The 12680-nt window shown below is 37.3% G+C and overlaps 1 protein-coding gene across 2 annotated transcripts; it reads right to left on the bottom strand.

The window, feature by feature from the left end:
- Nucleotides 1–279: 279 nt before the first annotated feature.
- Nucleotides 280–5457, bottom strand: LOC309510355 (interferon-inducible GTPase 5-like). 2 transcript variants are annotated; one of them, XM_082185105.1, is made up of 4 exons: nt 3451–5457; nt 3212–3322; nt 2535–3096; nt 280–2315 (listed from the first exon to the last, which is right to left on the bottom strand). In XM_082185105.1, the coding sequence occupies exons 3-4, from the start codon at nt 3094–3096 to the stop codon at nt 1687–1689; spliced, it is 1191 nt and encodes a 396-aa protein (XP_082041231.1). In that variant the 5' UTR covers nt 3212–3322; nt 3451–5457; the 3' UTR covers nt 280–1686. The 2 variants fall into 2 exon arrangements, with proteins under 2 accessions (XP_082041231.1, XP_082041232.1); XM_082185106.1 differs by having other exon boundaries at nt 3212–3267.
- Between the last annotated feature and the right edge of the window lie 7223 nt (nt 5458–12680).

The raw sequence follows: 12680 nt of genomic DNA, 5'->3' as shown, positions 1-12680 counted from the left end.
CATCTGTTAGAAGCTATATTGGTTAATCTTATATTGATTTTAAAATAACAATCAATATAACATAAATACGATTATATTTCTGTCATGGCAACTCTCAGAGTGATTGACATGGTAATGGGTATGACAATGTTGTATGTTTGGTATTGGTGGAATAGATCTGCTACGCTGCTGCTGCTGCTTTTTTTGCTGCTGCGGCAGAGCAAGTACGGGACTTGCTACTGCCAATACATACATGACACGCTGCTGTGAGCAAGTAAGACATGCTGCTGCTGTACAATATAGGCAAGGCAAGGCAAGTTTATTTATATAGCACATTTCATACACAATGGCAATTCAAAGTGCTTTACATAGAAGAAATTAAAATAATAAAAAGAAACAAGAATAATTAAAACAGTTTAGAAAAATCAAATGAAATACAATACAGTACAGTCGGACGAACAGCGGCACAGTGCTCATTCAGTAAATGCATAGCTAAACAGAAGTGTTTTGAGTCTGGATTTGAATGTGACCACTGTAGGAGCACATCTGATCTCTTCTGGAAGCTGGTTCCAGCTGCGGCTGGCATAATAGCTAAAAGCAGACTCACCATGCTTAGAGTGAACCCTTGGTATTTCTAGCTGATATGATCCTAATGATCTGAGTGATCTGTTGGGTTTATATTCAGTGAGCATATCTGCAATGTATTGAGGTCCTAGGCCATTGAATGATTTATATACCAGTAATAATACTTTGAAATCAATCCTAAATCTAACTGGGAGCCAGTGTAAAGACCTGAGGACTGGTGTGATATGTTCATATTTTCTGGTTCTGCTCAGAATCCTGGCGGCAGCGTTCTGTATGAGCTGCAACTGTCTTATGGTCTTTTTGGGAAGGCCAGTGAGGAGTCCATTACAATAATCCACCCTGCTGGTGATGAAAGCATGCACAAGTTTCTCTAAGTCTTGTCTGGAAACAAAGCATCTAATTCTTGCAATATTTTTCAGATGATAGTATGCTGATTTAGTTATTTCTTTGACATGACTACTGAAACTAAGGTCTGACTCTAGTGTCACACCAAGATTCCTGACTTGATTTTTAGTTGTTTGACCCCTAGAGAGAAGGTATGCGTTCACCTTGAGAACTTCATCTTTGTTTCCAAACGCAATAACTTCAGTTTTGTCTTTGTTTAATTGAAGAAAGTTTTGACACATCCAACTGTTGACCTCATCAATGCATTGGCACAGGGAGTCAATGGGGCTGTAATCATTAGGCGATAGGGCTAAGTACAGCTGTGTGTCGTCTGCATAGCTGTGGTAAGCAATTTGGTTGTTTCTCATTATTTGGCTCATTGGGAGCATATACAGGTTGAATATAGCGTACATGAATTACCCGTAGCAGATCTATACAGGTGGAGCTGGGGAAGGTGGAGGTTTTATGAAGCGCGCTGCACTGCTAAGGCAAATGCTATATTGAGCAGAAGGTTGAGCAGTGAGCTCATTAGCTACTGATACAGCAAGAACCAATCAGCTGAGCCCTATGATGTGATTATGAACAGGTGAGTAAAAAAAACCTTTTAGCCTGCACCATCTAGAGTTTCATGCCAGAACTTTGTATTTATGAACTATTACTTTCCGAAAGAATGAACTTGTAAGTACTACAAACTTTGAAACCACTGGTTAAATATGCTGGTACGTTAAATCTGTCTAATTACACTTCAGTTTCCAGTAAAGCCATCAGCACATTCCTGGCATCTTCTGCTATGTCATTCAGAGCTCTCTTCAGCATTGTTGATACAGCCCAATAGGACATTGCTCCTGCCGTTATAGAGCCTAAAAGGGGCACATACCTAACAACAGACTCAACAGCATCTTCTGTTACCAGCAAGGATGCGTCTGTTAGTATAGATAAGATTGAACCTGTACATATTCCTTTATGCCAAACTGACTTTATCAGACTGTCTATAGTCTCTATACTCTTTCCAGACCTTTCACAGAGCTTCTCCAAAGATTGCTTATCAAGACCAAAGACGTTGCAGTACTTCTCTATCTCAAACGCTATGATGGCTAAATCCACGACAATCGAAAGACCAGGTAGAGGAATTGCAGCCACAAAAGCAGACAGGAAGGCTACTCTTGCAATGTTTTCCTCTAGAGATTTCTTCTTTTTCTCATTAATATTGTATGTAATATTCGGCACAGCCAACATCAGCACACGTCTCTTATGCTGTGGAAGCTCTTTCTCCATCCTCTCCTGCAGCAGATTTATATCATACTTGCTGAGCTCCCAACCAGAGATCAGGAACACGACAGGATCCCCTATACCGATCTTTCGCAGACCTGTAAAAAGGTATAAAATAAAGGTATTATGAGTGATGTAATCATAATTAAAGGAATATTGTATTATTAATGGACAATATTTATCAATAATTACATGCATGTTAATATCTGTTTTACCAAAGATATATCCACAAGAAAGCATAATGTTATTGACAACCTAAAATTTTTTATTGCTCTGTTTGTCAAAACATTGCCATATCATTAACTGAATAAACTAACCGTTTTCACAGTCCTCCCGTATGGTATCCAGTGTCTTTTTATGGTCAAAATTTTTCTTCCTCTTTTCAGCATTAATGCTTAAGTCAATTTTGGAACGAATAAAATAAAACCTTTTCCCCATTCTCATGATCTCTTTGGCCAGCTGAGTGTGGCATTCTCTGAACCGATCCGACGCAATGATGATGAAAAAATCATAGCGTTCAAACTGAACCAGTTTAAGATACTTGTTGGCTTTGAAGTTTGGTGTTCCAATGCCAGGAAGATCCCACACTTTCACATTGTTGTATTTAGGGTGAAGGTAAACCTCTGGTTCTGTAGTGGTTTCCACTACACCTGTTTTGGCAGCGCCCTCTTCTTCATCCCCTAAACCCCTGAATGCATTGACAAACGTGGACTTTCCAGAACCTGACTCTCCCGTCACACCAATGTTAAGTTCTACAAGATCCTGCTTTTCGAGGAATTCTTTGATTGTGTTTGTCGCTGATAGAATATCTTTTGTAGAAATCATTTCTTGGAGCTTCATCAGCTCGTCTGTTATGTCAAAGTAATTGGCAGATGACATCTAAAAATGAGTTGGAATACAAACATAAGCCTCATGATTGGAATATCTTGACATTATTGATGTATTTAACACAAGTACAAATGTGTAGATATCTCAATCAGAGACAAACTCTTACCTTTATGCTTACAGATCAAATGCTTGAAGCACAGTTGTTTCCTTCACAAAGGGGTGCTAATGGTATTTAAAGAAAATTTCATACATTCAGTTAGAGAATTACTGGTGGGACCTATAAAGTAACAGAATACACATAAATTATATTAAATTTAATCATTAGAAAATGTGTTTTATATATGTTTAAATGTTTTAATTTTTTTAAATAAGTGATGCAGGAAGATATACATTTCTCATTCTTACCAAATATTTCTGAGCAAGAAGGCTCTGAAAGATGCAACTCGAAGTATCAAAGCTTGTGAGAGTATACAGTACACCTAAAAATCAGATATATGATCAGAGCAGGATACACCCAAACCCTTCCACTTGCTTTCACAATCACCAGTAACTAGTCAAATGGACAAATAAATGGTTCCTTTGTTAAAGCATATGTGCAAATGGCATGAGAGGACCAGCAGTTGTTATAAAGACAGGACAACAACCTGTAGATTTAATAAATTATGCATGAGAAAACCATGCAGTTTGATATTGGACTGATAAGCAAAATAACAGGAGAACTGGTCTGTAATTGCATCAACTCTGATTTACAACACAATATTTGTCAATGCAGACCTGTCCCGGGGCACGCACCCCCTGGAAGAAAATGTATAAATCTGGTGCACTTTGAAAGTAAAAAAAAAAAAAAAAGAAGAGCTCCAACCCATCTTCAGTGAGCAAATTGACTTGTACCTGAACTGTAAAAGGGACTCAAACCTCTTTTTAGTTGTGATATAGTGTATCAGTCTACATTACACTACATACTACTACTATACTACCACTATAATATTATCCTTATGACAGTAATAGCCGTAAAACAAATGCACTGAAACATAAATTAAACTTTCATAATTAGTTTTGTCCTAATTTCTATTCATGCAAGAGATAAACCCGTAAGCTTTTATTTTGGCTGAAAACAACTTTACAAACACGCCTCATGTCAAATCTAGTAAAATACTGTAATCGTCAAATATGTCAATTGAAAATAATGCGTAGCAGCATTCCTAAACGCACGCTAAACTTACATGCACAGATGGAGTTGTCGTGGAAATTCTTAATACGAATACAACCTAATCTGACTTCTTTACCACGGACAATTTCAACAGGGAATCACATGACTATACAGGAAACATGACTGAGACATGAAACAAGAACATGAAACAAAACCAAAACAAGACATGACAGGAAAGCACTGAAATGTTTTTGTGGCGGTCAATGTTGACATTGTGGTGGGCCGCCACAGATAAATCAGTGTATGGAAAACACTGCAAAGGACAAGACAAAATAATTAAATCAATGTTTGTGTATCTGTGTGAGTGCGATTTCATACTTTTTGTTATCCAAATGCAAATATACTCAAATATACTCATGCAAATATACTCATGTAAATTCAACATCCTGTTTTGATCTTTATCTTCGACTAAGAAAGTAAGCATGAGTTTGTTTGCCAAAGTGCACCAGAACCCAGTTTTTGTACAATATGCATTTCTGATATCCTGTAAAAAAAGAAAAGAAAAGACGATGGTCTTCTAAAGGGCTTTTCACACTGCGCTTAACCCCAGTTAAAGAAACATTGGTAACGCTTTAGATTACAGCCCACAAAGTAAAACGAACAACCCAGGCAGGAAAATCAACAAATTATTTATACTGTAAGTATTTTAGAACTAAGGGGTACTTATTCTTCTATTATAATAGGCAGAAATATTACATTTGGGAGCAATTTAGCGAGAACATACACTGTGTAGCTTTTTGTAATAATAGTGTACGAATACATGTTTTAAAATTATGGGGTACATTTATACAGTAATGTTTTGATAGCAAAGGTACAGCTGTTTTAGTTTGGGATTTTTAGTTTGTTTCAAGGCAAGTAAAACTAAAACTTGAAACTTTTTTTTTATACTGGGGAAATAATAACTAATATATGTAGTTACAGGGTCAGTGGTGCCTGTTACCTTCTTTTTCTATTAAGTTACAGGGTAAGTGTGGCATCTGTGGGCTGTAGGTTAAAGTGGTGCTTGTTACAAGAGTATATGTCCCTGGTATTAAAAAAACAAACAGTTGCAATAGTTTTAATTTTACTTGACTTGAAACACGGAAGACCAAACTTAATCAGTGCAGTCCGTTTCTTCGGTTCAGCTTCAAAGGGTGGGCATATCAGTAAGATCCTTCCTTCTGGTTGTCCCTGTCTCCTTGCATCCATACCAAAGTCGCAGAGGCTTATTGAAATCAAAAAAAAAAAAAAAATGCTATCAGTCAAATTCATCTTAAATTTTTTGGGGGAAAGAATCACACCATTGCATACAAAAGGAACAATTACACTTAATGGCAACCAAGTTGAAATAACTTCCTTCTGTGAACTGATGTGGTTTTATCGTATTCTGCAGTGCTAAAGTCTATGTTGATTGATATTGCATTATAGATATATGTACATTATCCTCATGAAAGTACCCGAGATGTCTTAAAGACATACTGTAGATAAACCATTATTGTCTCAATGGTATATCGTGGAAATTCTTAATACGAATACAACCTACTTAACCTGACTTCTTTACCACGGACAATTTAAACAACTTGCAGTTGTTAAAAATACAATACAATACAATACAATACAATACAATACAATACTTCCCTGAAGTAAGGTGACGGCGTCCCGTCGATGAAGCTACTATCACTACCTCAATCACACTTTGATGTTCTGCTGTTTTCTTTTGAGCGTAGAATCTGTTTCTCAGCTGCGCAGCATTTTGTAGAAATTAAGTTTTATTCACGGCCGGGAGATCACTGATCACAACATCCAAGTGAGTCTCCTGAACAGAAAGATCCATGTACATTTGTATCATACAGTTGAGTAAAAATCACTCAAGTCTTCTTCACTGTGATTTGTTCAGGTGATTGGTTTGTAATGATCTGAGCTAGTCATATGACTGTTAGTTCTACTGTGTTAAGCACTTTTTGGTTAAGTATATGGCCTTTGACCTGAGCATCCTTAGTCTGCGTTTCTCTGTACATTTAATGTTGAAAATACCCATTACGTAAAATATTTCTATCACAGCATGTTAATTCTCTTCATGTTTCATCATTCAAAATGTCTCTATCTGCATTTTATAGCTGGATGTCTTTGTACATATTAGGGATTTTCTAGAACCTTGTGGACTTTTTGCGCGAAGGCAACCTCCGTCGTCGAGCATGAATTAAATTACATGTAAGAGTTTAGAGTTCCATAATGCTCACATCGCCACACATATAATAAAACACAGAAAGGCGTCAGTAGTTAAGAGGCTGATGCAACATTTCCCGTTTTAGGACCAGCAAAATAATTACAACTTGCTTTCTGTACAGTGGCCAAATCTGGCGGAAGGCCTATATCGTGACACTCCTAAGCTTTATCTTAGCATTTCTCCATTTAGATCCTGTCAAGACATGATTCATGAAACCATTAGATGTTCAATAGTTCAATATGAGTAAATCATACTCATTTTAAGTTTTGTAAAATGATTTTCCCTGCACACTTTTCAATAAGGGGTATTGTGTTTATGCAAAGTGAACGTGTAGACATCACGAGACAGAGATCTTAAATGCAAAATTGTTTTCAGAGAACGAGACACAAAGAATTAAGACAAAGAATAGAGGAGCTGTTGTTTCCTTCACATTCACAAGTACATTCATTCCAGGAGTCCAAATGAATATATGATTCACGAGTTCACATCTACATATAATTAGTACGATAAGTTTATGCGTATTTGGCGTGCTGTCCGGGGGGAGGGCTCCGAGCTCGGAGTTAGGCCCGAACCCAGAGTACTCCCCCCAATTGGTAAGTGTAGATGGAACTGGAAGTGAGGAGATGGGGTGGAGGAGGGATGCTGACAAACTTTCAATGAACAGAGATAGGTCTGCTGTGAATTTATACTCTGTCATTGAGTTGATTACTGATTAATCTCCAGCTGTGCATAATTTGGTTAATTATCTGAACCTGCTCCTCCCGAACTTTGTTAATAAAACATCATTTATAATGTAAAAAAAAAAAAAAGCTTCTAAAATCGATTTTACATTACAGCATTAAAGGACACTTTATTTAAATAAATGTTTTTTTTTTTTTTTTATAAATAAGAACAATTTATTGTTGTGTATAAGATATAGGGCAAAAATTCTGAACATTTCATTTTACAAAAAGAAATATTCCTGTCAAAAGTTGTTGCTTTTTTTGTTTTTTTTGTCTGTATCTTTCTTACCAAATTCGTCTGAACAATCCACACAGCAAGAAGACACTGACAGCATCTGATATGAAGCGCAGATGACCTTTTAACTTTTCCATTGGACATAAAAGATCCGCCCCCTCCCAAAATAACTTTCACTTTCACTGCCAAATCACCATAGTAACAGTCAGAGGGACATAAATATTTGCATGGAGTTTGCTGGAGTTTGTGCATTAACCCCCATGCGTTGATTTAACTGCAGTCTAAATGTAGGCTACTGAAAAGATTTTGGTTCTGATTGCAGTGGCATGATAATTCTTGTAGATTTCTGTCTGTTGTTTTACAATTGCCAAGTGTCTACAAATCCACAGCAAAATGAAAGACCAGTTGCCATACAAGGCAAGGAAGGCTATAATACTCTTACAATATAAGAGTTGAATATATAGCACAAAAGTCACACACAATATAGCGAAATGTGATCATTTCAAATCAAGTAACTGTGTCAGTTGTATTAAATAAATGTGATTGCATTGAAAATATAATTAATCTTATTGATTATAAATACAATAGAACCACCAAATTAAGTATTTATAGATTCAATAAAGATTCATAAATGTTTGTAAATCTCTAAAGTTGTTCATATGTAAATTATGCTGTCAGTAACCTATGTTAATATTGTGCGTTTCGGGATCTATGGAAATATTGGTTGAACCCCATTTGACGAAAAATACAAGCAAATACTCATTAAATCACTGGGTGGATATCTGCATTCACTGAGGCTTAAAATAGGATGGTATGTTTATTCAGCGCTGCATTGACCTTCTTTCTTGTTTCCTGAAAGGAATGAATGAATTGTGACTAAAGTACTCTCAAATACACATGAGATCACGAGATATAACACACAAGAAAAATCTGAAACAAATAAAATTATGTGATCACTGAGCAATGTAAGGGAAACCCAGACTAGAGGATGAAGCTTGAACCCAGATGCAGGTTTATTCAACACATTATATTCACAGGTGAGTGACGACAATGACAGTAATGCAGAGAAATTGGATGACTGAATAACTGACCTTTTAGGTTGAACTTTTGCACCATGTAATTACAGCTGATTTATTTTTCATTTGTAAACATACTAATAGTATAAATGCTGTTGAATAGACCTTTAATCCTGTCACATTTTACATTTACACTTCAGTCTTCAGGGAAGCTATCAGCAAATTTCTGGCATCTTCTGCTATGTCATTCAGAGCTCTCTTCAGCATCACTGAGATTCCTCTCTTCATTCCTCCTGCCACCACAGAGCCTATAATGGGTATGAGGCTCGCAACATCAACTACATCTTCAGCCACAGCCAGCGATGCAGCACCCAATAAAGATTTTGGGTTTATCCCAAAACGCAGAGGTGACACAGACTTCATAAGACATAAGATATGCTCTAACCAGATTTCTCACAGAGCTTAAAGGGTCCAAACGCACTGTACATTTCCGTCTGTTTTTTAACAATCGCTAAATCCAAAGCAGATGAAAGAGCTGGAAAATGTATTTTGCTGAACGAGATTCAAAGACTAGAGTCTGTAAAATGATCTCAACTGAGTTGCATCCCAATTCAGAAGCTTTGAATGCGGCCTTCGAAGGATGCCGTCCCTTAATTGGGACGTGGCTATGTACACTTCAGGCAGATCCATAGACCATAATGCAACATGATTCTGAGGTCATGGCAGATTGTGCTTAATTTACCCCCACCCCACACAACTCTAGTGTATGATATTGGAGTTATTTGAACTGCATAATACTTGTAGCTGCCTTAAACTGACTGTTATTGTTTATTGTATTGTTATCATTTTCGTTTGTGGAATTTTTTATATTTTCTCCAACAGCCCAAGCATACATAAAGGTCTATAGAATGAACAACAAATTCAAACTGTAAATAATAATTCAGCTCCATTGCGCATTTCCAATTAATCAAGGGATTAGGGCATTCCATTTAAACACATTTCAAGGGTTCCGCCAGTAGTGGGCACTCCTGCACCGTAAGCAGTGATGTACATCTGAGCGAATGAGACGGAGGGAAGTGAGCGAGGGAAGGGCATAAAACATTTGACTTAAAAAAGCAGCAGTAGGGCTGAGCAAATATGGGCAGAACTCTTTACTGCCCTAGTACTTCAAAAAGCTTTTTAAAGGTATACATGTGAATTAAACGTGGCACAATGGCCTTCATCATCACAGTATGCTAATGCCTATCTAGTACAAGGGTTTCATCAATATGCTGATTGAGGACTGTTGGGACACTCCAGGCACAGGATGATTCTGTCGTGAGAGACAGAGTCGTTTGCACCTCAATTACACGTCTGTACCATTTGCTTCACAGGAATATGCTTTAAACTACATACTGTTTATTTATTAGTGTGTTCTAATATGTAACTAGGCCTACGCCATGTTTGGTCTCATCTGACAGCTTATAAACTGAAATTAATGGTGGTGAACTTAATAGAGATATTAAAAAGTATCCTAATGTACAATGCTTAAACATACATTGAGGATAATATGTTAATGTTCTTCTCCCCCTCTGGATCTCCACCCATTTGCCTCATCTTTTGGTTTCCTGTCAGTTGGGTTTGGTGTTGGTATTCCACTCATGTTTAACAATGCTTTGCTCAGGGTATAAGAAGGAAAGGTAACTGTTGATCTAGGAGAAAAGGCTTTAACCCCGCCACTCCCGCACACCGGTGCGTAACCTCATACTACAAGGAAGGCTTTTACGGCCTCTTCTGCACGACATTATTTGTTACAACTAAGTTTCTATAGTATGTTGTTCCATTCTACTGTCTGTATATTAAATGTAACTTAATAAATAACTTTGCCTGCTTTAAAGGCTTTGAGAATCTTTCCTTTTATCACTGATTATGTTGAAAGCTAAAGTGATTATAACTTTCGTTATCTAAACGTTCAGGTTAAATCCTACGTTTTCCTATCAGTTCTAAGACAGACCTTCACCTTTAAAGAAGAAGTTAAAGAATAACAACAACTTTAATGGAGTCAGATTAATTATATTAGAGTCAGATAATTATTGAATTATACATGTTATCCTTCAACTGCCTTTTGTTCCGATTACTGGTTCAAAATAGCAGCGTAAGCTTCCAGCCTTCCAGTTTTTGGTGAGCCCGACGTGATGCATTTTTCGCGAGTTTTAATACTTTTTTGTATCCGCAACTACTTTGGTTTTTCTCATTTGACATTGGATTGTTTTATCCTTGGAGTAATGGCTTCACAGCAATTGGTCATCGAAATGGGGAAACTTTTGAACGGATTAATGCTGACCTTCTAACCTCGGAGTGGGTAAGTCTGTTTTCATTGCTTCATGGCATGGTAGGGAAAGTCTCCAATCGCATGAATTGTATGAAACAGAGATTAGAAGTATCAGAATAATCTAAAGTAGTCCCATTATTGTGAAATCTAAGTAAATTTCCCCAAATATAAATTGGAACATGTGTAATGATCTTGTCCTGTTTAATTTATGGTCCGAAAAGGTTGAGCCTACACTGTACAAACTCAGTAGAAAAGGTCTTAACATGGACACTATTGACAATGAAATTTTCACTTGGTGAAAAACATTGGGTAGTAAGCAGAAGAAATCAAAACATGGTGAAATAATTGAGGCTTTAAACTTCATAAGTTTTACACGGCTACGTGAGTTAACAACGTGTCTATCTTCAAGTATAGATGCTAAATGTAAAGAAGTGCAATCTAAAAATGCAGAGGCACAAAAGTCTGAGGCAAAGATTCAAGATTTTCAAACACAGCTAGATAGATTACTAGCTGAGCTGTTAGCCTTGACTGAAAAGTGTAAAAATCACAAAGACACCATTGCAGATCTTAAGGCTAAGCTAAATGCTAAAAAGTCCAAGTCTCCCAAAACGCGTAACAGCGATGGGACTAAAAATGTGCACTTCTTATATGAGGCAGCCTGCTCTAATAATCCTGTATCTTTTCAGACATATGAAGCATGTGATAAAGTTTTTAAAAGAGTGCCTGTTTCAGCCCTTAAGGTGATACAGCACCCAAACGGCACAGAGTCAACCATTCGGCATCCTTTAACGGTAACTGAATGTAACTTGTTTAAAGCAGAGATCGGACCATTCCCTTTGAAAGAGCCATTTGAACCATGGTGGAGATGCATTGTTAGTCAAAAACATGCATTTCAGCTCGAACCAAAAGATATTTGGCAAATTGTTATCAGCTCAATTCCAGATGTTCTGATCTATAAGATACAGCAGGTTTTGATGACAGGCACCATTGTGCAGTCAATGTATCAACATGAGCCTGAGAGTGAAATCTTTAATAGACTAAAACAATGCCTTCGTGATCTGCGTGGTTGTAGTCCTATTGGATGGGAATTGATTTTCAATTGGAAACAGAGTACGGAAGAATCGTTTGAGACATATGCAGAAAATATGTTTTAACTTTTTGAGTATTCTGGAATTGAAGTTGTTAACCACAACAATGTAATTCTACTTGAATTACTGCTTACAAATGCAGGGCTGCATGTACAGCAATCGCTCATGTGTGGTGCTTCTCCAGCACAAGATACATTTGAAGGTTAGCTGGGCAACAAAAATTGAGTCAGGCAAACAAATGCATTGTGAGGTAGCTGTGTTAGAATGTCATGAAAATCCTCCATCTGCAGGAGAATTCAGAAAGCCACAGAAGGCAAACTGAACAGATTTTGTAATTCCTGTCACAAAACAGGCCATACAGAGGAAAAGTGCTGGTCACTGGGCAGAGGCAGACCTCCTCCCTATTTCATAAAACGCAGACAATCACAATCTAGTAATGACACAAACCAGCACTCTGCAAGTAACCAAAGCTTAAAGGGATAGTTCACTTTGAAATAAAATTTTGGTATGTTTTAGCTTACCTCAAGGCCACGTCCAAGTGATCTGAGAGCGCGGGCGGGTATAGAAATATACACTAGATGTCGCCTTGGCTACGGTTTCGTTCCAATGAACTGCCGTAGCCAAGGCGACTTCTATTGTATATATCTATACCCGCCCGCGCTCTCAGATCACTTGGACGTGGCTGTGTACAAGAGGTAAAAAACGATATAAATACTGTTCGTTTTCTCACACAAACCGCTCGTTTCGTGTCTTAGGCCATCAATGTGTACTTACGATGGGGAATTGTTTAATTTGGACGACGGGGAATTGTTTTAATTTGGACTCTGTGCATGCTCTTTGAGGTGGT

This window comes from Leuciscus leuciscus (genome assembly GCF_965113295.1).
Source record: "Leuciscus leuciscus genome assembly, chromosome: 12".
NCBI classification, from domain to species: Eukaryota; Metazoa; Chordata; class Actinopteri; order Cypriniformes; family Leuciscidae; genus Leuciscus; species Leuciscus leuciscus.
Note: the sequence above shows the minus strand (reverse complement) of the source record. Positions and strands in the feature narration are given on the sequence as shown.